The sequence below is a fragment of the Scomber scombrus genome, chromosome 13 (genome assembly GCF_963691925.1).
Source record: "Scomber scombrus chromosome 13, fScoSco1.1, whole genome shotgun sequence".
Classification (NCBI taxonomy): domain Eukaryota; kingdom Metazoa; phylum Chordata; class Actinopteri; order Scombriformes; family Scombridae; genus Scomber; species Scomber scombrus.
In genome coordinates, this window is record NC_084982.1 from 13,259,380 (window position 1) to 13,285,223 (window position 25,844).

Sequence of the window (25,844 nt, forward strand, 5' to 3'; positions counted from 1 at the left end):
ACCACTGAGTGAAACATTTATTCAATCAATTCAATCACTTAATTGCATTATACAGCAGAATTAAAATAATGAGTTATGGTGCATTAATTTAATTTGTCTAGTTATTATCCATAATATTTTTGTAATGCAAACTGAGAACATGTGAAGGCACTATTAAAGAACAGAGTCAAAAAATTGTCCAGAAATATCATTATTGTTACCTTATTGATTAAAGTACCATTAGCATATTGCTAATTCATATGATGATTAGTGTTACAGAGAAAAGACCGTGGAAGAGTGATCGAATTAATTATTATTATTATTATTATTGTTAGTAGTAATAGTACTAGTAGTATTAACAATCATAACTAATAAGAATTATTCATTATAACCTTTAAATCCACTGAAACAGATTCCTGTCTATTTTTTGTAATGCTGCCCTACTCATGTGTCAGGTGTGATAGATGTGGACTGGAACATTTCTAGAATATTCAGTTTCAACTTAGTATGTGACAAGTCGCGGCAGTCGTCTGCCACTTGATGTGTGAAGTTGTCAGGGCAGGTCTGCCCTTCCTTGGAGCCTGACTCTGTTGGGCTACAAAATAGCCCCACTCCTCTTTATGATACTTACCACTGGGATTAGAAAGAGGTACAGATCCAGGCACATCAATCATTAACACATGTCATCGAGATCAGGTCAATTCTCTCATTTGCAAACCTGGAGAAGGACACTAGTGTTTTTTCTATGTATAACATCCACACTCGCAGCGGCTAGGCACATCCCTTGACACTTTACACCACTGAACTATTTCCATCATCGTCATCCCTGAAAAAACACACTTTTTATTCATAGAAAAAGCTGTTTTGTCATTTCTTCTTGTGTTGTCTTTACAAAGTCTTCAATTTAATGTTGGCCCCTCTACAGATTATTACAAGTTTGTTGCTTGCTTTTCACTGTAGTTTGAAAAATGTAAATTATATCTGTTGCTGCTCTCGAACATAATCTCACTACTAAGATTCTTATTTCTTTTAATTATTAATCCAAAATAGACAACTACAACTGTGGTAGGTTTACAATACCACATAAAGATAAAAACTCTCGAAACTCAGAACTTATTAACTTGTATTAAGTTTTCCTTAATGTGTGTTTACTGTGTAAGGCTCTCAGGCAGGCAAAGATAGTGTCTTTTTTTATACTTAAAACTGTATGTTTTTTAATTGTCATCTTATTTTTATTATTTTATGTTTCATGTTTTAACTATCTGTTGCTCCATTATCCTTATCACTGTAAAACACTTTGCAATATACATTCAAGAGTACATTGTTACCATACTTGTGCAATCTAATGCAATCCCACACAACAGCTCTGCCACAAATTTGACTTTTATGAAGCCTATACATTTTTTGTTTTTGCTGACATTGTCAGAAAGGTGATAATTCGACTTTATGTTTATTACTGAGGTGGTAGTGGGTGGTAGCGGTGGTCTACTGGAGTGCATTAAACTGAGAAGTGTTCCTGTACCATATATTTTGTACATCCCACAGGTGATTGGAAAAGCAGAATTGGCAAACAGTTTTGGATTGCATTAGATTGCACAGGTGTTCCTAAAAAAACTGCTTAATGAGTCTCATTTTGCTATATAAAATAATATCTAAAGAGTTATTACAGTCAGATGCCAATTACAGAGAAACTTTCAGCCAAGTGTTAACTTGATTTCATTTAACATACTTTTCCTTTAGAGTAAAGTACTCCTTTTCCCTCTAATTTCTTTTGTTTATTTAGCAGATCCATAAAGCCTTGGTATGCATGTTCAAGTTCAACCCGTGCAAATGCATGGAAAATTTCACATGTAATTGCTCCTTTATTTTCTTTGTATGCAGTACCACCACCTCTAAAATTCACTTTGCTTTTTGTCTGAATGAACAATAAGCTAATCTAGACAGCACAGAAGACAAGAATGGCAATGGTGTAGCCAAATGGAATTTCTATAAATTCCAGTGCAAGAACCAAAGTCTATTTAATATTTTTTTTCATTTATATAGTGAAAATATTACCCATAACCCTTTCACAAACACAACAACTGTATGATATTACATTAATTTATAATATCAAACAATATGTTTATCTAATTAAATTCAGTATTAGTTTCTATTGTTCTCACGATTTGGGGCTGGTGAAGACCACTACAAGAGGTATTTGCCATTTGTTCTTTCACTGTACTTTGTAGTGATGACTTACTCAAAAATGTATGCCTTTATATATCCATCTGATTAAGAGCTCATCAACTGTTTCTATGGTAGTCAACACCACTACAACACCTCTGCTAATTGTTCTGCTTCATATCCATGAACATACATTACAGGCTCAAAATACATTTGTGTTGGCTGAAGGTTTCTCTGAAAGACTGCAAAATGATGTTTCTCCCCTGCTGAGATAGTAAGATACAGTTATATTGACTTTTCATTTAACATACTCCACTCATTCAATGTTCTTTTTGAATTGAGGTATGTTATTGTACCTTAATTTCCATTTAATTCAAGAAACCTGACTTATTTGCAGTTGCACATAAGATATTAAAAGTGAAAGGAAAGTTTTATTTGTTTATTTTTTCAGAGTAAATGATACATTGGAACGTCCTAGCATTGCAGGTCTGGGTGTAATATGGATGAGTTTTCAGCCTGAAAGATGCTTAATAAGATGCTTGTTGGTTCATCGTGGAACACAGAAAAAAAGGCCATTAGCTGCGACCCAGGAGCTTTCACTTCAAACATCTTGACAAGGCTACAGAATTCAAGCAGCTGAGTGTTGAAAGCAAGAATGTTGAATGCTGTATGCTCTTTAGAAATCATCTAAGAAAATCAGTTTTTACTAGGTCATGCAGTAAAGTTTGTATTTGCTATCTGAAATGTCACTATACCAACTTACACAAAACATACACAAGGCAGAGCAGACAGTCACTAATGAGATGTTGTACATGTGCATTTGACAAACAATTCTATCATCTATTGTTCATGTTGTTTGGTCTGTGGATATTACTTCACTATCACTAAATTGTACCTCCTGAATCGGATGGATGAAAATATTTCTCTATAGTTGCAAATGTGCAATTATCTGATGTTCATTGAAGGGACCAACAGTTGATTCACGATATTTAAGTCAACTGAATCTGATTAAAACTACTTGAATTTGCTTCAAGTTATATTTATGACCAGGCCTTTATTTAACTGATACCATACTGTTTTATTTCCCACATCTTTTATCCATGTAATTACTATTGTTGTTTTATTGTTTATTTTTTGTATTCTTCATTATTATTATTATTATTATTATTGTTCATCTCATAATAATAATATTTTATTGTTTTATTTTATTTTAATCATCATCATCATGGAGTTTAACTATATAAGGAGCTCATCAATTTCTATTTGTGGATTATCTGTAAAAACAATATGTGATATTTCTGCTTGCCCTTCCTATATCATGTGTTATTTATTATATGGACCTTTGCATTTGATGGATGTTTATAGCTTGATGTATGAGGGGACTTACCACCCTCTGACTCCTTCCACACAATAACAGCTGTTTGCATATGAAATCAGGGGAAAGGAAAATATTGAAAGATTCTGGCAGATGAGTGGGCTAAATGAATATTTGACTTTATTAATATTTGACATTTAAATGCAGCTCAAATTACCTGACTGTTGTAACTAATCAAATGAATGAGTCATGGTCACATGATTTGAAAGTGTCTGGTCAGCCAAATCTCTCTTGTCTTGGCTCCCTAAGGCAACTACATACATAGGCTCTGCAGCTACACTGTAGTGTTCACCATTGAGGATATGTGCCTCCTCAACTACACATTAGGAATGATATGGTTATGCTGGGGACTGCTAGAACTGTGATTAGTCAGCTTCTGTTGCTTTTGCTTTCTCCTACAATTTCCAGATGCTGGAGGAGATTATTGATAATGAAGACAATGTTCAGGAAGTTGAAAAAATACAGTAGTCTTTTTGTTTTCATTAATGCACATCAAGTACAGCCAGCTCCTCTGCAAACCTTCTTCTTAGCATGACCCTGCTCTTTATTGCAGCAAATGAATGAATATAAACATGGAGACTGCATAGCAGTAGTCTCATATTCAGTAAAGAGACAAAGACAAAATAGAATTTACCTACAACTGTAACTTAAGTGCTCACCATCATTACATAATATAAAATGTAACAGTTACTGTGGGGAATATAATAATTAAAGTAGGACACTATCTGATCATGTAAGAAACATCTGTCTGGTGTTGTGGTGGGGTGATCATTGGGTGAAATCTGATGCAGAACTATAAATAAAAACCTCTGTTGCATGTGTCTATGGTGGGATACCCATTAATCCTTTGCATCAAGCATATATCAAGTTAAATACTTTATGCACCTTTGATTGCAACTTGTTTAGACAGCAATAGTATTCTGATCAAATTCAGCTAAACTTTGAATATCATTTAGACATTTTTTTCTGTGGACATCTCACTTTGTGCTTCCTTAGAAATGTCAACTGTGGTGCATTTACAGTATGTAAGAAATGTAAAGAGGGCCAACATTCAAATCCTATTGAACTCATGTAACTATTGAGATTATTATTATAACAGAATGTGATGCAAATGGATTTAAAAGTAGCTGTCCGGGTATCAATAACTCACACTCTGTGTTCTTGCAGGTAAGCAGCAGTCCCCCATGTATCCGAGCACTGACAAAGATGCTGTACTGCCCGTTTTGTCAAGGCATGCCAACAGTTAAACCCTGTAAGAACTACTGCCTGAATGTCATGAAGGGGTGCCTGGCCAATCAAGCTGATCTGGATCCAGAGTGGAACCAGTACATTGGTAAGTCTTTTCAAGCGTAAACCCTGCCATTTTTCTCTTTGGATCCTGTTATTAAAATATTGAGCTTGTCAATTCAGAAACTCCAGCAGGTATGGATATATTATTGACAAACACAAACTTGCTTGACCAAGAAGATAGGAGTTACAATTTAAAGCACTGGTGTAGACCCACTGAAATGCCAACTCAAATTTAAAGGAAAAGAGTTGAACCACTATGCTATTCAGGCAGCTTCCAGGCGACCTTGTCCCAGTCACAAAATCACTATAAAATTGTTTACTTTAGCACTGTCTCTATGGCAACAATCATAAAGCCAGCTCGACTGGTAATAAGACAGACATATATATATGAAAATAGGATTTCATATATATATATGAAAATAGGGTTTCATATATATGGTACTTGTGAAAAATCCTTCACAGTTCTCTCCTTTTTGATTAAAAGATCAACAAAAATTACACGCCATACTATCCTTGGATTAACATACACCTACTTTAATCAGTCAAACATCATAACAATCAAAATATACAGTGATTAATATGAATAGAATATTTAACAATTCATAATTAATGTAATAATGTAGAATGAATTAATGTAATAATGTGATTAATATAGTGTTTTTCTTGAGGGACCCATATTTTTACCATTGTAAACTTTGGTGTAAACTTTTATTTCACTGTCATATGTGTGTGTTTGTTTTATGATGCTGAAAAGGATTGACATTATTTTCTCAGCTTATATGTTAATGATATACGTGGCATGTTTTTGTTTGCTATCAACAGCAGTTATAGCAGATGTTTTCCCAGAGAGGCTGGACACAGAAATCAAAACATATATTGGTTATACTGCCTATTTTTAAATCCCATTTTAAATGTAGTTTATAAATAAATATTAGTTGAGTTGAGTAGGCTATATTATGTTATATCTGTGACAGAATTAAAGATTAAAGGAACAGCATTATAAGAAGGTGGAAGCCATTTGATAGTTACTGAACTTAAGAGTGGCAGTTTTGTCAGTTACTGGCTCTTGTGTCTCAACAGCAGCTCTGAAATCAGTGGCCATTATCATTCTCATTTTTTCTGATTTCTTATTATGATCTATCATTCATGTTTTTGTTGCACAAATCACACTCTTTACCGCAATAATTTTCATCATATGAAAAAATATATGCTTACTTTGCAAGACACAACATGTAAGATTCAAAAGTACTTGGTGATTGGAATATGTAGTGATCATCTGAAATATGGACTAAGAAGCAATGAAATATCAATCAGTGTCCAATATAAATTATGTACATCCATGTGAGTACATATTACTGTGTATTTAAATTTACAATCTACTCCAATTACCTGGTTGAATTTGATTGAGAGGAATATATAGCGAAGACCAACAAATAAAACAAACAATCGATGTTTACCTCTTAGTTTACATAAGATACAATTATGCATCACCATCCATATATTAGGTTCTTTCCCCAATATGTCATGTTTTTTTAAACATATTTATCTTCATTCATCATTGGTATTGGTAACCAAATCGAACCCTTGGAGGTTGGCCTACATCACATCCAAACCGTTATCCCCAATGCATAAGATCTGGTGAGTGACTTTAATAGCAGTAGTGGTTCTCTTCAGGTGCGTTCTATTTTTTGGCTCCTGGTGTTTTTCTAAGAACAACAGTAGTGGTTGCATCATCAGCCTGGGGATTAAAAAGAGCACACATAAAGTGGTTCTGGGACAACAACCCAGTGGGGTCCAGTGTAGCCTCTCCATATTCCCCAAGTGTCAATTCAGATTTCCTCAAAGTGAATTGTGTAGCTCTGCTCTGCTGCCCAATTGGATAATTCTGTGAGTAATATGTCCAAACAATGATGAGTCTGTTCAGGGTTGTCACTTACATGTAACGCATGTGACTCTTCACATCTATGGAGGACTAGGTTTGTAGATGCCTGACCTTTATATCCAAATGTAGGGCTTATTACAATGACTCCTATCCTATCTTTTTGAGCAGTCAGTCTCAGTATGTGACAGGTAAGGGTCAGAATACAGTCCTTTCAATTGTCAAAACCACTATGTGGCTCTCAAAACACTGGTTTCCTGCTAAGTATTTTGATCCTTGTCAGTCCTCCTCTTCTTTTGCCACACTCAGTCCTGAATTTAGCCTTCCTTCAACACAGTGTCTCCTTTTCTTGTCTCCCTTTCTGAGAAATTTGGGGAGTCTCACCCAGGTTTGGGCTTGGCCAAGTGAAACTACTCAGCTTCAGTCAGTTTTCATGTGTGGAAATCCCTCTTCTCAATTGTGGACCCTCTAGCAGTGCCTGGCATGTCATCAACCCAGACCCATATGGGTCTCTTCCTGCTTTTTTAACCACTGCTGCTGTTATGAGCAGGACCTGGAATGGTTCTTTCCACCTAGGAGACAGAGACTTTGAAAGAGGCTTGATTAATACAAAATCACCAATCTGCAATAATTGAATAGGCTCCTTTGAGTGACTCTCTCAATGTTTCTGTTAGTAGTAGCTGGCACACTCAGTCAGGTATTCAGCAGTCCAAAGCAGAGTGGTTTTGTGGGGTGCCAAAGGTACTTCCATTAGTACTGTCTGAGGATGTTTGTATTATATTAGACTCATCAATTAATGGTTTACTATGACCTCTTCCCATGTTGTTATTCTGTAGGCACTCTGAGACTTTCCAGTCCCCTAGACATGACATTAATTGGTATATTCATTTATATTCATTTCAGTTTATTTATTAGTCCTTTGTTTTTATTTATCTTAACCTCACAATACCTTTTGTGTTCTTCAATATTGTATCCCCTTCCCATGCAAACGCAACATCACTTTGTCTCATCCCCATGATCTCACAAGCAGTTTCTTCTCACTCCGGGAGTTGATTACAAGCCATCCTCAGGGGACATAGACCTCTGGATCTTGGGTGATTTGAACCCTCACCAGCTGTGCACAGATTCAACTTTGCAACCCTGATTGTTGTGGCAATTTTCCAATGACACTTTGACAAACAGGAATGAGACACAGATCTCTTTGCAATATTGTCACATTTTATTTGCGGATTATCTCGGGTTTAATTGCATGAATTAAATTTCAAAAATTTGGCCAATCTCTCTTTCATATTACACTGAAATCCAAGCACTGTTACAACACTCTTTAAAAGTTATCTGTTCCACAAAGGCAGTCACTGTTTATTCCCTGCAAATCGTATTCCCTTCTTTTGGCATCTTCTCTCCTGGTTACCTGTCTGTCATTTAGAAGTCAACCAAAAAAAACCAGGAAGAAACATTTGAAGTTTAAAAAGTAAAAATGTAATGAAATGTACAAACGGAATGCAAATTGGGTGGAGAAATCTCATTAATTTTGTTTATTTAAAAGAAATTAAAAGACTCTCTTTCACTCTCTTTCAGTTAATTATCTTTCATTTAATTATTCCATTTCATAAGCCATATCCTTCCAAAAATAGCTAAAATGGAGAAAGAAAACCACCATTATACACCACCATATATGAAGACTTGTTATATTATTAATTCATTTCTTTCAAGCCACTTTTTGTTATTTTGTGTCCAAGCCACTGCTTTATTCCCCTTTCCTGTGTGGGCTCATGACTAACATGTACCAGCACATGGAGGAAAGACTGAGAACATTGGATTTTAGGGTCATGAGGATGACATATCATGGAGGAAGAGGAATGGCAGTTTTTTTGGCTGCAGAATCAGCCAATGCATTCCACGTGTAACAAGATCACAGGATTGTGACTTTATCTTTGGCTACAATACATACTCTTGTAAGTGCGTAAAGTTTAGCTGCTTATGCCGAGGTACCATTAGGTAACAATCAAGCTTCTATCACTACCAAAACATTCACCACGGCATAGCCAGAAAGGTTTTTACCTTAAGATTTCTCAATCGTGGTGGCAACTGAAGTCACTTATCTAAAACAACGTTGCGTGCCAAGGACCACAGGTGAAATCCAAGACAAGTAATATGCAACAGGCCAGACATGTTTCTGCACCAGGATGACTGTAGCACAGCCATCTCTCTCATGTAAATACTAGTGAATCACCTGAAGATAATCCAGGAGGCCCCAGGCTGGGGCTCTGGAGAGTGTTACAGTTCATGTAAAGCTTTATACATTTCATCAGTCCATAGTACAGTTTGAGGAGCAGATTGGACTACAGCTGCTAGCAAAACCGAGTCCATAGCAGCGTACTCATAAATCCAGTGCCTGCAGTAGTTTGCCATCCCCAAAAGTTAGAGCACCTCTTTTTTAGTTTTGGGAGGAAGTATGTTGTTCAAAAGTTTCACCCTCTCTGTCCATTCTTTAGAACATCTCCCCTCCCAAGTACGCCACTTCATGCGGACAAAACTGCAGCTTCGCAGACGAGGCCTGGAACCTCGCTAAGTGAGTCTTTGCAGGAACAAGATCGAGTCAGAACGACAAGCTTCCCCAGCAGAGAAGCTATCAGCTTGTCATCAGCTTTTTGGAGAAGGGTGGTGCCACTGGCACCTGGAACTCTTTCAGATTTCATTTTACCGCTGTTGTATACACCATCAGACTCTCTACAGTTCCCTGGACTAGCCTGGTCCAACAGTATTGTTTATCGTTGCGTGAATGCAAACAGATACATCTATCTGGATGCAAAGGAATCAAAGAGAATGCTGAACATAGGCCAATGACTGTGTAGTGCCTGTAGTTAGAAAGATTTGTGGGGCAAAGTATATTGTTTAATTATAAGCAGCTTAGCATTAGCTTAGTGTTTGAGTGTATCCCACATCATTCTTATGTTTAGCCTATAAAATATCAGGAACCTCAGAAAGATCAAATAGGGATCCATATTGCACTGATAGATGTGGCTGTTGCAATACTGTTTTTCTCAATGACTGGCATTGAGCCATCATTCCTCCAATATGTTTTGGTTCGTAAGCTGGTGTTAGTGCTCTAGTAACATGTGGACATGACTCATTAGCTTTAAACAAATCAGTGTGTCAGATAATTGGATTGGTAGCACACCCTTGGGTACCCCAAAACAACATTTGCTCACTATTTAACTATTCCTGTGTGTTTACAAATGAATCAGCAAATTGTTTGTTCTCAGCTAAAGAGTTATGCAGTACCGTGATAATGCAAGGCAGGTCTTACAGCAGACATCAATGATACAGACATTGGTGATGTTTTAGCAACTTTTAAAAGTGAAACGTTGAAAATGTGAAAATCAAAGTCCAGCAATAAAAACTATCAATGGTTTATTGAACAATCTCACTCCATCAGATTTATTGTTCCTTTATCAGATATAAGGAAAGAATGCTGTACTTCTAAACCCTCAATGGTTAGAAGTTGGTGTACACATTTGCTCATTATATTTTACTGCTAATGTGGTAACGCCACTATCAATCAAAATATCAACCTCAAATGGCATAGTCGGATCTGTCCACAGGACAAGTGGAAAGCCCAATCATTGCTGCTTTGGAATTTTAGTTGCACTGTCTCTTCATAGCCTCTCCAAGCCTGATCATGTGAAAGTTTCTTGTTCTCACATCTCTTCTTAGAACAGAGATTTTAATTTCAAAGAGGACGCCCGATTAAATAAGGATAACAACATTTTAAAAATGTGTCTGATAATTGTTTACTATTAAAATCACAATCAACAAGACACCAATCATGTTAAATCAAAAAACTGCATTATTTATTTGCCCATTTGCAAATGCCAATGCCCTTAAATAGCATTTTTATATTTCCACTTAATATTTCAATTCTTTAGAATTTGCTGTTTGTTTTTTTATTCTCTTGAACTCTCCTTAATTAATCCTAATTGCACCTAACTCTCCTTTGACAATGTACCTTCCTTCACCACGCCTAAATGCTTTCAATGTTCCATGCACAGATGTTATTAAAAGCTGATTCTCAAGTTTTTCTGAAATTAGCCATTGGCCATTTTTCTTTCTTTACTACATTATATTTGTATTCTCTGTATTTGTTTCACTTTCAACACACATTGTTAAACATCCAAATTACTTTTCATTAGTGTTAGGATGGTTACTTTTTAAATGCAATAGGAAACAGTTTACGAATTACAAAATGTAATAAGTAATGTAACTATTAAATCACTTTGTGACAGCAATCTAGCTTATTATTTGATTCCCCTTTAATTACTTTAACAAATGTTTTAAACTGGGCAATAAAGCTAAATAAACCTCATAACAGTATCCACGCTTATTACCATCAGACTTTTATTAGAAGTCCTTCAGTATAACCAGGGTTCAGATTTTAATGTTCAGATTTTACATTTATAATTAGAATTATATATTATATGTAATTTGATTACTAGTCATGAAGGTGCTGCTTTTCTGAAAATAAATTCTTTTATTTTCTCCTAACCTCTTTACCTTCTCTACTACACTGTGTATGTGTCATCATTCCCACAGCTTTGACACACTTTCTTACTATTAAACCCCTCACTGCTGTCACAGTTATATAACTTCTACAAAATATGTCTCACATTATATTTCATAATCATATGATTTCAACCACTTCAACTGTTTTTGCAGAGGAAATAAAAAAAACTTCTTTGCTTATCTCTTTCTTCTTTCTCCCAGATTACTACAGCACTAGAGTCGCACTGCGCTATAACTTTTACTCTGACTTTATTCTCTTTAGAGTTTTAGCATCCTTTAGTGAATTATTCACTAATTCAGGGTTACTCTCTACTGTAGACTAAATAAACCATTTTTTTGCAAACATACAGACTAAATATGCAAACACTCACTTGCAGACAAAACATGCTTGCAGTGATGCAAACATTTGCGGATAATAATTCCTGTTGCAGCATCCCAGATCTCTGTGCTCTTGTTATTCCTTTTTTACTGCATTCATGGCAATTTAAGACCTAATAAGCGACAACTCAAACTATTTCGTCTTGTGTATACAACCTTTAAATTGTTGCCTAGGTCTCTGAAGCCATCAGCATAACAGAACCTTTCTTTTCCCAACGGACACAGAGAAATAAGCCTCTTTCAGTTTACCCCAGAACGTCTTCACACAGGTTTAATCTCACTGTAGGTCTCACCTGGGTTGGGCGGAACTTGAAGCTGCCCCGGGAAAAAAAACACCCTGTGCATTGCTGTGGGGGTTTAATGACACACACCATAGTTTTTTTTCCCTCAAGTCTACCAACCACTAATGTCACTTAACCTAATTTACTTACATAATCTACATAACAATAACATCTGTATACGATCTGTTTAAGATTTAACACATTGAGTTAGGCCAAATGTATCTCACTAGAATCCTCTCCTTTCTGCTCCATTTTTATGTATTTATCCATTTTGATTTGAACATCCACTGAAAGATTTGTATCGCACATTTGCACTGAGCAACCCTCTCAGAGAGTTCAGTCAGGACACTGTCCCCAGACATTGAATCCTGACCTTATACAGGCTCACAGCCAAATTGCAGAAAACTACACACAGTTTATATTTTATCTCAGACAGACCCAGACATGGCGAGGCAAAAAATAATTTTGTTTTGTTTTGTTGAAGTCCTTGTTTATCAATGCCAATTTGTTATTGAAATCTTGAGCTCATCAATTCAGAAACTCCAGGAGATATGGATATCTTATGCAAAAAGGTTTATTGGCAAACACAAACTTGATCGACCAAGGAGATAGCAGTTACAATTCAAAGTGCTGGTGTAGACCCAGTGAAATGCCACAGCAAATCTGATGGCAATGAGTTGAACCGTTATTAGTTATTCAGTCAGCACCCAAGCAACCTCGTCCCAAGTCACAAAATCGTTATAAGTTTGTTTACTTTAGCACTGTCTCTATGGCAACAAGCATAAATTCAGGTCGGCTCAACTGGGAAGAAGTTTGTCTCAGTCTGAACATTTTCATATATGACACATATATGAAAATCCCTTTACAGATCCTGCTGTTCTGACATTGCGTGTTGCAGTGTATAGCTCCACAGTATGGTTACAATTGTACTAATGGAAGTGGTGGATAGGGGAAGAAAAAATAAAAGCACATATATTCCATTTTTACATTCACCATTTTGTGGCGGCTACAATTACCTGCTGCTGTACACAATGTTGCATGTTAATAACGGACAGGAGCCAGCTTTTCACATGAATTGCTTTGAAATTGTTTGAAACTGTTCCAAGAATACTATAATGTAATAATATTTCAAGTTACATTACTATGGACCAGCAAATGAAAAAAATGAGCTTGACGCAGTTGATTTGCAATACCTGCAACCTTTAACCTTTTAACATTACATTTTGATATCACAGATCTTAATGTAGCTCAATGATGTTTTATGAAAACCAAGAAAGTCTGTAATCTTTTGAATCTCATACGAAACTATAAACCTTATCGTGAAACTTGTTGAGCATATTAAATTCAAAGTTTTCATTATTTTTGACTTCATAAACCATCTTTTCTTATATGTATAATTTTATATATACAATTCACAATTAGGTATTCAGTTACTTATAGTATTCCAATTATTATTGCCCTTATTTTACTTCCATACAGTTTGGTGTTTCTTGTGGCCTAAGCAAGGTAAATGTAACTCTGTAGTAAGTCACAGTGGTTTTGTTTGATATGATGAATAAAATTATGAAAAGGATGGTTCTGGTCAATATGCTTAGCTTTTAAGGCTGATGGATTACATAGAGTCTGTGTGTTATAGTTTAACTTTCTATTTTAAAAGAGGTTACAGCTGGTGCTGTGGGGTTATCATGTTTTGACAATATCAGTTGCATTGACACACATTAGGCCCTCAGATAAGAAGACGCTTTATTTGTCATTCTTTTATCAACAGTTTCCTGCATGAAAAGATTTTATTCATGGGATTCTGCTCTCCTGCTGGGCTAAATGGGCACTCATAATAGGGCAGAAGTGCACAGCAGGGAGTGTCAAGTTTTCTGAAGAGAAGCTGAATGCGAACTTGTTCAGCTCAGAGAAAAAGAAAAAAAAAAAGTTCCTGTTTGATTCTTGCTGTCATGTAGATACGCTCATCCTTTAGGATTGAACTGAAGTGGTGGCAGTGAAAACGTGACCAAGCTGCTGCGAGAAACATGAGAAGGAGCTCTGTTTTTTTCTACTCCAACCATGTGGCAAATAAAACATTGAAATCCCACTCTCCACCACCAAAATCCCAAGAAACTGGGATTTTTAAGACACAGTCAGATTATAAATGCATGTTCTAGTCCCGTGTTCCTGCATTAACATCGTATTCATTCACTCACTATATGCATTCACTATAAGATGTCATCTTAAAGTGAATGCATTTTATAGTATAAGTCTATATATAGTAAAAACATTTTTGTGTTTTGATGTATATCAAAATCATTATATTTGTTCTTATCTAAATTATTGTAGAAAAAATCCTCAGATGTCAGTCGGCAAAAGCTGTCTTTACATTTACAAAGAGCAGTGGTTGAGATCTACATCATAAACCTGTTCTTCGTCCCTCCCCACCTAATTGAACAAAACTAGTGAGGATCCTCCAGAGACTAATGTTCACAAGATACGCTCACTTTTGAACGCTCAAATCCCTGGAAGATTTGATTAAGTCTATCTTGAAATTACACCTCACCCACATTCGCTTCCACTCAGAAAAATATGACATTACAGACACTAAAGGGGATTTTTACATGTTGATGTTTGAGCAGTATAGGTCAGAAACACTCACAGCAACAAAGCATTTTATCCACTTATTAAGTGTGTGTTAGCAAACAAGAGCTTGCAATCCCGCAGATTCAGAGCACATTCCAAAGGTACATACAGCATTCACTCGCCTTTTAGGTCTTGCTTGGTCCTTGCTTTCTGTTCAGTCCTCTATAGTGTGCAGAATGAATTCACAATGTAGTTTTGCAAAGTATGACAGCAATGACAGCATTGTGCCATGAGATATTGACATTTAAAGTGAGTAATCACAGAGAAAATCAACTAAATGTTGTTAGAACAGCCACACATCCTTTGTTACTACTGAACTACTTCTAAATGATCTGCAAATATGTATTTCTGCTTGTGACACACACCATGATGTATGCAGAACATATCATGTAGTGCATTAAATAACTGTATGGTTCAGTGAACCAAAACAATGAGCTTAAAGAGGGTGAAAACTGTTGCAGGGTGAAGTGTTGATTTTTCAGTAGAATCTGCAGAACTACCAACACTTACTCATTACAGTGGGTCATTAGATTCATTGTCATCAATGATATCACTTAACAGAGCATTAATGATATATTTGATCCATGCACACATCCACATCCATGCAGACTTTGAAGACAATGGTGAGCAATGAGTTTCATCAGCAATGGCCTCAACAGATATTTCTAATAGCAAGTGTACAATGGAAAATAAAAAGGAATGCTTTATCTTCTCAATGGATAATGTAATTATTTAATGTCTATCAAAGCATACAAGTCTTAAATGAGGTCAGACAAAAACCAGTTTCAACAACTTAATGAGATAACGCAATATGCATTGAACCTCCCTCCGTTTTGACTATACATTGCATGACAGAAAGAAAGGAAAGAAGGCAAAATGTGTGGGTCTTAAGCAGATCTGATCCATGGTGAACAAGCGGGCTCTATGTGTTCAACAAGAGCAGTGCAGAGCAGCTGCAGTGCGGCAGGAGAAAAGACAAGACTGACAGATGCCGACATTGTTTGTACATGTGGAGGCATTTTCGTCTAAAAGCAGGGGCTTGGTGGAGTGTAAACACACCATAATGAAGTTTACCAACCTTTCAAAATCTGAAATAACGAAAAAACAGCTCCCAGTACTCTCAGTACACTCTCTTGCACTTTTTCTTTTGTAAATACTGGGGTCTATCTTTCAACAGATCAAGGTATCCTCATGTGAGCATGCAAAAAATGATCACCCATATGTGTGAATAAAAACAAACACCTGACACAAAAAACAAAGGGTCTGATTTGCATAAAACAATGCTAAGAAAGATGTGTTTTGACATGTGTTGCTCAGGTGTGAAAAAAAATCTGAATCTATGAATATGCAAATGTTTTTCATTTTTTAGATTAAAGATTTAAGATAAAGTATCTTAAATCTAGGCGCCGATCCCGTGGGTGCTCCAGTGCTTGAGCACCCACTGAAAAGGTTGAGCACACACTGGGGGATAGCCATCAAAAAAAAAAAAAAAAACTACATCTTTAAAATGAACTGCACCTATTTGAATCACATTATCCAATGAAAATTATACAGAATACAAAATTACAGTTCTGTGCGTAAACTGTTAGAGCGTAGTCACATTAGCCAATGATATCGGCTATTGGCTATCGCTAAGCAACAGTCCGTCGCATACACAAAGCAAAAAATTGAAGTATGGTTGCTTATCAACGACTAAAAATGGACACGTATGTAATTAAAAAACCAAGAGAAACCGCTTCTACCACCAATTTTCCCACCACCAGCAGCAATAGCCAGTGGTGAGTGACTGACTCACCACTTCTTTCTTTCCGTAACAGTAGGCCACTGTGTAGGCTAGAGATTTCATGTGTCAAAAATGGTGTAACGATGAGTATATGAGTTTGTGCGGTGAATTAATGAGTGAATGGTGAACTTGTAAGTCCTATCGTTGTGTGGGCATGATATGGGCATCAGTGCATAGCTGTTTCACGGGTGGGTCGAGTGTCACAGCACCATGGACAGCGCTGTTTTTTGTGTGTGTGTGTGTGTGCCCAAATTCAAATTTCCCTCCATTGAAGGAAACGACATGAAGTAAAGAGAGAGAGAGAGGGGCGGCAGCTCCTTCCCGACCCAGTACCTTCTCTCTCCCTCTGACCCGGCCGGAACAGAACAGTACCCTCTCAGTGTTCCGAGTCCATCAAAATAGGCTATATATCATGAATCATTAGAAAACAAAGAAATGATATGTAAAATCTGATGTTCAGAAGCGGTGAGCACTCCTATATAGTCAGAATTATATGATCTTTATATGATGGTATTAATTTCATTACGGCACCCACGGGCAAAAATATAAATCGGCGCGTATGAAGATACTGTATTATCATTCATTTCATTTGTTAATATATAATACATACAATACAATTTTAACATGGAATAATTGTGGGAATGCTTTTACTTAACCTTTTGAATTTGAATTAACATTTATTTAAGAGAAGTTGCCATAGTAGCTAAATATGAAGCTGTAAACCTTTACTTCACTCAGACTGCATATCAGCAGGGAACTATTGATAGAGCCTCTTCCACGCTTGTGATGTGTTGCAACAACAGCACATGACCCTTTATGGGGATGGGTATGTTGGAATATGTCCTAGCTTTGTGTATAAGTCAGGGTAAAGTCCATCCCAGGACTGGTGACCTGTAGAGGCACTGGGCTCCACATTAACTACAATTCAAAGTGATATTTGACAAGTTAGCAGAAGATGATGGTGCATGGCCATTTTGCAAACCTGTGACCTGAATATTTGGAGATTTATTGCCTCAGTCATATATTTAATTCATACTTGTACCCAGATCTTGGATTAAGTTTCACCATTTAAGCAGAAAAAACCTCTACGGTTTCCCTGCCAGGCATAACTGACAATAGTGCAGAGCAAAGGTGAAAAGCGAAACGAACACTGCACCTTGACATTTACAGAGATTTCATGAGAAATGTTCATACAGAGGTTAAAAATGCCAGAGCACACTATTTTTCAGATCTTAAAATGAAACCTGACAAAACTCCAGGGTTTTGTTCAATGTAATTAACCGTGCCACAGAGAGTCCTCTAAGTGGCAGTATGGATTCCTTCCCTGAGAAATGTTAAAAATTGTTAACCTTCTTCATTAATAAAGTCTCTAGCACCAAAATTCACTTTCCCCCTCCTGCACAGGACACCATGATTTCTTTTAAATCTACTGACTTCTTTGAGTCTTTTGACACGATATCTATTGACTCTTTCACTGATGTGATTAATAAAATGAAACCCTTTCCGTGTGTTCTTGACAATGTGCCTGTGAGATTTCTAAAAGAAGTATATGGATGTCAGCCCCTATATTCTCTCCATAATTAACATGTCACTTTTGACTGCTTCTGTCCCAGATTTTTTTAAGAACACAATTGTTCAGCCCCTTCTGAAAAAGCCCTCTTTAGACCCCAACTCCCTGGATAATTTCAGACCAATTTCCAAACTGCCCTTTCTTTCTAAGGTTTTAGAAAAAGTTGAGTTGTTGCTGAACAATCGATAGCTTTTTTAAACAGAAACTGACTCTTTTAGACATTTCAGCTAGGGTTTAGGGAAAACCACAGTACAGAGACTGCACTCCTTAAACTGATGAATGATCTGCTGGTTGCCGCAGATGCTGGAAAATATTGAGTTTTAGTTATTTTTGATCTAAGTGCTGCATTCGACACTGTGGATCATTCTATTTTATTGGAAAATCTCAAACACTGAGATGACTTCTCTGGTTCAGTTTTAAAGGGATTTTATTTTTACTTACAAGATAAATCTTTTAGTGTAGCCATTCTCACGGTCATCCTCAGTGAAGATGACCAGAGGGATACCTCAGGGGTCTGTCCTTGGACCACTCTTGTTCTTTCTCTACATGTTAAGCATGGGGCATGTCATCTCTTGCATAATGTGAGCTTCCATTCTAATGCAGGACACTCAATTTTACTTCTCTTTTAACTCTTCTATCAAATGAATGCAGTCAAAAACTGCATACTTGACCGCAAATGCTGGATAGCCCAGAACAAATAAATATTGATAAGACTAAGTTAATTATCATTGGCACTGGAACAGCTACAGTTTCCTATTTTAGCTTTACTTCAATCGCTCCTGGTAAATTTTAGAATTCATTTTAAGATATTATTGATAACTTACAAGGCCTAGTCTGGACCCACAACCAAGTACATCTTAGATTTTCTGACACCATACATGCCTGGTCACAACCTGGGGTCGTCAGCCAAGGCTCTGATAGCCATTCCACAGTCTTGACTGAGGACCAAGGGTGATCCGGCCTTTTCTGTGCGGACCAATACTGTCTGGAACAACCTCCCTGAGGAGATCTTGCAAGGGGGAGGTTATATATTTGATGAAACACAAATTCAGTTGTATTTGTGTAGCACCATCTCATACAAATGCAGTTCAAAATGGTTTGCATAAAGCAAAATGTTAGTTTATTGAAGGTTAAAGATCGCCTCCAGACTTGTTTTAAGTCATAAAAGTACTCTCCTGTAGTTGTTGTTGCTTCTGTTGCTATTAAAGCGCTATAATATACAGAATTGGTAATACCTTTTCATAACATTAAACAAGGAAACAATGGCACCATTACAAGCAGCTTTTTTCTCAGTCTCTTTTTGTCCTGCAATGTTGACATGCAATGAGAGAACACATGGACATACATTAAAAGTCACCATTTCACCTAACATGCATGTCTTTGGACTGTATGAGAAAAAAAATGTAGAAACAGGCCGAACATGCATACTTAAAATCTCAATATATCTGTACATCTAAACATTAACTCCACAACAACAAATACTATTCAGACACAGCTGAGAATTTGACAACTGTACATTTCTGAAATGAATCCTGGAGCTAATGTTCATTCTGTCTTCATCATAACTCTTGTCAGTTGGATTATTGGACCTCGGTGTAGATTAAATACCAGGTCTATATCTATTGGCGCTGACATTTCATGCGCATTATAGGATGAAAGATTATCAATTAGCTGAAGGTCTAACCACAAAAAAGGTATTGACTTGGCTCTTGGTGTAAAATTGTCAGGAAAGCTCTTTCATTATCAGCATAGGTGTATTATGTAATGCCATATAGATTGGTAATGTCCTGATATGAATCATACCATACATATGTATGTGTAGCTCTCATACATAACGGTAAATGATTAACTCCCATGACAGTTATCTTGCCTTTATTTACACGGTGCAGTCAGCTTGAAAACATGTTGTACCATTTCTCTCACAGCAATGAGAAGCTTTAGCTTGAGGGCTTAGAGAGAAACTCCTGAGAGTACTGACACAGAGGTGTTACAGACTTAAAGCTACGATAGTCATCTTGATTCCTGTGGCATCCATTCAGACGAACATCATATGCCTGCTCCACTGACCAGAGAAGACAAGATATTGGGGAGGTGAAAACTAATCCAACCAAAGAGTTGGAAATCCTTTAAACCTAGCGGCTGCGCCCCTGATAGCAACGATTTTTCCCTATAACACCTTCTCACTGCACAACTCCAGCGGCAGGAAATCACACCCGCTTATTAAATAAATTCCAACGTGTGACAGAAAAAACAAAAAAACGCCACAGTTTAAATTGACCAAGGCCTCACCTTAATTTATCAGTAATGTGGGTGTGAAACAGAAAGAGACTGCTGTGTGGTACTGCCAAAGGCAAGCTAAAACAGATGTGTTGATGAAGAGCAGCTGCACTGCTATATATTCCTCAGAAATGTTTCAAATTGTCTGTGAATTTATTTGCAAGTTTATTTACACTGGAAGAAAATGTGTTGGTTGTTGATTCTTATTATTGGACATTTTGCCTTGAGGTTTCGGTTTCTATGCCATTAATAATTAGCTTTTAGAACCATCGTAACATAAATGATGGAAAAATATGCCTTAATCACATCATTCTTCTGTATTTGTTCATGTGATGCATACTGTATGCATCTCGGTATTATTGAGGAGAAGTTTTGTCTACTAACAACCTTTGATCAAATGTCCTTGCACATATGCTTGTTTTTCTTGCCCCTAAGCAAGATATTAATTATACAAGCAAATGAAATCTGACCAAGAAATTTGATTTAAAACACAAGCTGACCGTGGGCTCCAAAAGTGTGATGTCAAATTTAAATGCATTGGTCTCACGTTGTCATTTCAGATTAATTTGGAAAGGTGCTGTTGCTGAGACTAATATAGCTTTTGGGGGGAGGGTGGGGATCCATCTCATAATGAATATTAATATGAAACACGCATTCTTTTGCTCAGCAGTGTTTCTATAGATTCGCTAATTTTCAAACCACTAAAGCAGCACATAAAAGGATAACTATTGTTTCCAAGAAACATACATTTTACAGAGTTGGGATGTCATTCTAATATGCATTTCTTCCTTAATGTTACACTGAATAAATCAAATCCGAATAAATCATACAGTAGATTAAATTGGCTCTGCTGAGTAGCCAGTCTCTAATCCATTTGTTCCCACTGGACGGCAAATCCTTGCTGACCTGTGCCTACTCTGCAAGACAAGAGTTGCTGTGAATTAATTTTGGAAACAGATGTGAATTCAAGTACTTTTTTTGTCTTGCTTTCAGCTTTATTTTGTTATAAATGAATTGCCGCAGATACCATAATTTAGTTTGATTAGTAATGAGTGTGATTTTTTTTTATTCACTTGAACCGGCATTTTACAAAAGCAGTCTAATATGCAGTTTGAAGAGATTAAAAGTGGGATTAGATTTTAATTACATGAATTATCTGAAGCATGGAGTGGCTGATGAACAGCTGTCAGTCTGTTCAATGCACCTGAAAACATCACACTGAACATAATCGGGACCCGCACACTGGGATATAGAGCATTACTCTTTATGCATAAATCACTTCATGTCTGTTTTCAACGCTGTTTTTTTTTTGTCTAAAAACTCGAGTAGTACGTATTCCTTTTGTTGAAGAATGTTCTGAAGCAGGCTGTTTTTAACCATTCTTGATGTTATTTATCAAGCTGTCTGCACAAATTGATGTCTTCTTCCTCTTAGGTCGTTTGAATATCAGTCACATGCTGCGGTGATGAATATTGTCCTCTGCAGTTTTACACTCCACGTGTCATTATCATTTTTTTGTGTTGACAGGTAGTTGACACCTTTGATGGAACTTTTCCTCCTGCACCTTCATGGTATTCACAGTGAGGCTTGCGCTTGGCTTAAGGTCATTCTTAAGTGATCTGGTTGAATATGCAGCAGTATTTCTTGCAATCTTGTTGCATTACTGTTTACGGGCTGTTATTGGTCTCTCTGGAGAGACATGTCACCATATTGGGAGTGATCTGCATTGATTCTATCTGCTCATTTCTTTTTAATTGGGTGATTTGTTTCACTTGGTAACTGGAGCCAGCTAGAACCTTACTGTTCATGAAAATTCAAGTGTGCAACATATCCTTTCCTTTGTGAAAAAATCCTTAGGGATAGAATATTGACTCGAAAAAACCCTCACTGTGAGTTGGCAGCCTGTGGATTCTGAGGGGTTTTAAACCAGTCTTTAACAGGGGCTTCAACCAGTGATATGTCTCACACCTTTAACACTGCAACATAATTAAGCTAACTTAATTTAGTTTAATTTAACTACTTCTTTCACACCAGCACACTGGGTTAAACATGGGTTGGCAGTCAATCTGACACGCATGATCTGACCCGGATGGTGACCTTCCTCCCGAACAGCCTTGAATGTGGTTCAGACAGTAGTCACCTTTAGTGAACAGGTATTTCTATTAGGGTTGGGAATTTAATTTGACACCATTAATGTTCAATATAGATTTAACCTACTCTCCCACTCATCTGACAAAGAAAGAGGGAGACAGAGAGCACATGAGTGGGCGAGTGAGAGAGAGCAAGTGCAGAGAGCTGAAGCTGAAACTTATCTCTATTTGGTGCTTATATATTTGAATCGTGTGCAGAACTTGCAGTTTCAGACCTGAGCCCCTGTGAATGGTGACAACCTCAGATTAACCTGTATCAGTAGTCTCATATGAAATAATGGGTTACAGAACATTAAAAACATATTCAGTTATTTCTCTTTGTTTTTATTGATAGACAAAGACAGAGAAACTAGGGGTGACAGTTTGCTGTTATTGAAATATCAGGGACTAGTCTCTTCACAAATATGGCCATAATGCAACTTTTAATCATATAATAATTAAACAATATTCAGAATTTCTTGGTTTGTCCTGGAAGTTGTAGCTTTGACAAGTATTTATACCTAATAATCATTTTCTAGCATGCAGTCACTGATTTCTATGAATACTTACAGAATTATTGATGAGCCTCTGTGCTATGCAATGCTTTGTCCACCATCAAGCATGTATTAAATGTCCTCAAAAAAAAAGGGAGACAGAAAACCTTCTTGCATGTGATGTGAGCCTAATAATACATTTGATTGTGCAATCAGAGCTACAGTAGATTGAAAATCAGAGAGGTTGTACTCTCATAAGCAGTAAAATCCAGCCACAGGTCTTTATATTTAGCTGGCATTTCAGCTCACCAAACTCGCAGTACCCACAGGGAAAGGAATGGAAGCTTAAGTCCTCACACAACAAGGCATCATTGTCTTCATTCATTTATGTGATGTAACGTCAGAAGAATTTTTACATCAAGTACCTGTCAACGAGCTGTATCCTCTGTTCTATTAGTCTTTTTCCTTCCTGCGTGAGTCTGATTTTCCATTGAGGGAACAGACGCTTTTGAGCAGCGGTGATTTAGAACAGTGGTGCCTAAAAGCCATTTCACCCACACCTCTGATGTTAAATGGATTTATAATGGCTGTTTGCACTGTCTAATCTCTGTGGCTTGTTTCACCACCCATGGGCAAAAGGTTAAGAAAATACAAAGCTGAACTGCAAAAAAATCACCATCTTGAAGCAAGAAAATTATTCTGTAATCTACATCAGACCAGAAATCTGAAATTATGGCAAATAAAAATGACTAAGATTTACTGTAACTACTGCAGCATAAAACGCAGGTCACCCTCAATACATTGTCTGACCTAAAAATCTAATAAAAACTTGATATTCAGACATATGAGATAAAGGTGCTTGAAACTTTTCTTTATTGTCTTCAGCACAATTTAGGATATTGAGGAGCTTCACTGGGAGGGTTTGTGTAGAAGTAGTGTTCTCTTAATATAAGGCTCAATCAATTTGTTTCACATATTTTCTACAAGGAATAGCCATAAAACAAACCTCACATGATAGATAGAGTCGGTGTGATGATTATTACTGTTCTTACTGACCATGAAATTAATAAATTAAATTAATAGTCTGCTGTCAAGAGTAACTTCCTGGAGTCTCTGTTGGTTGCTTGGTAACTGGTCCTGGACAAGAAATAGTCCGGCACAGATTGTTATTTTTAAATTTTGGGGGTTTTTTTTGATTAAAAAAATATATGATGTGTTTGAGTTTTAGAGGTGCTGGTGGGCACCCTTTCCCTATTGTTTTACACAGCCAGGCTAGCTGTTTCCCTGTGTTTCCGTTCTTAATGCTAAGCTCAGCCAACCCACTGAATCTTTTCCAGAACAAGAAAAAGCATAATTTTCTATTCAATTTTCAATTTTTTATTCCTTTAAGTTCAGTCAAAGCTAATATGATGTTTTAATCAAATCAATTGGGGATCAACATCCTCGCAGGTGTGTGTAGCTCTTGCCTGGAGTTGTGTCCCAGCAGTAAAACTATATGCAGCTCCCAGAATATATCCAGCTGCCACATCACAGCAAGGAAAAAATATGCAGGGAAACACAAAAAGGGCTTCAATACAGGACTGCTGAATTATTAAGATGACTTGAAAAAATCGGAACCTGACTTTTAGAGTTTTAACCTTACTTACATACATGTAGTTTCAGCAATCAAGACTGTACCTTACAGCAATTCACTAAAATAAAAAAAAATTAAAAACAGATTTTGCCATGTTGTTTTTGTTCTACTGTACCTAGTTTGGTCTGATTCTTGCAATGATCAGACCAAACAATAAGCAGAACCACCTAGTCTTCTCATAAGAACAAGTACTGGTCAATTTCTGAAAACCAATGCTGTTATCAGAATTCAGGCCTGGTATCGAAGCAATCTCTCTCTCTCTCTCTCAGTGCCACACACACAGACCATCGGTGTAAAAATGCATTCCGTGCAACAAAAACCTGATTGTGTCTCTTCATCTACTGATCCATCCTGTTTGCTCTTAGCCATGATAGTGTAGTACTGTGGATCATAATGACTGAATTGAATTTGAAGTGCTCCAAGCTTTAGTGAGGTAGTATCACACAATCACAGACCAAATCTGAACATCCTCCCTCTGACCAACAGCAGGGCTGTTTGAAAAGATTTAAACTCTTTCCTAAAGTATTTTGATATAAAATACAATGTCAGCACATACATCAAGGTCACTGTGGCAACCTGCACCAAAAACAACAAGAAGCAGTAATTGAACAAATTAAATCGCCACTTTGTCTTGCTTTAAGAGGACAAGATGACAAAATTGGAAAAGCTCTTCAAAAGTGTTGATTTCTTAAGTAAAAATATCAATAACAGTCACAAGCACATTATTTGAATTTTCACCAGATAGATGACAAATGTGTAACTGTTAGAAGTTCTTGCTAAAGTATATACTATAAAATAACCATCCAAACCACAACAGCAACCTCAGTTCAGGGGTGAGGTGGCTAGCTTCTAGCCTATCAATGAAGGTCTAATAGATTGTGACATAGATTTAAATGAATAGATTTGAAACTATATATATATATATAACTATATATTTTATTGTCACATTGCCTCTTAAAATGCACTCAGTATCATAGCATCACGTGATATGATGGGCACACATAAATCATAACGTGCTCCTATTTTAATCTTCTATATTATTATTATTATTTTGTAACTCATTTCTGTTTTGCTCTGTGAAACTTGTTACATTTGCATATTCAGTTATGTTTGTGCACAAGTTTATGTATTCAGATGTATTTTCTTTTTTTTGGTTTGTGTTTTCTATATTTTCAGGATGTTTTTTTTCGAGGTATTTTTTTTCTAAATGCGGCGCACGTTGTCAAATAGATGAAAATGTTTTCTCCAGTTACTTGTGTTTTCTGTTTATGCAAGTGCCTTCTGAAATTGCAGTATATACCATTCACTCATGGAACTTATTCATGGCAGTGTATAGACTGAGCCCACACTGCACGTCATCTGTCAACAGAAATCAAACAAATTTTGCAGAACATAACATGCTCCTTCACAAGGCAACGCCTGGTG

At 36.6% G+C, this 25,844-nt stretch overlaps 1 protein-coding gene across 2 annotated transcripts in view; it reads left to right on the top strand.

Moving 5' to 3' along the window:
- LOC133993420 (glypican-6-like) overlaps positions 1 to 25,844 on the top strand; it is a 90,722-nt gene that overhangs the window by 33,256 nt on the left and 31,622 nt on the right. For both annotated transcript variants that reach the window (XM_062432362.1, XM_062432363.1), the window contains exon 4: positions 4,685 to 4,850. In XM_062432362.1, coding sequence (XP_062288346.1) covers positions 4,685 to 4,850 — 166 coding nt within the window. The remainder of the gene's footprint in view (positions 1 to 4,684; positions 4,851 to 25,844) is intronic.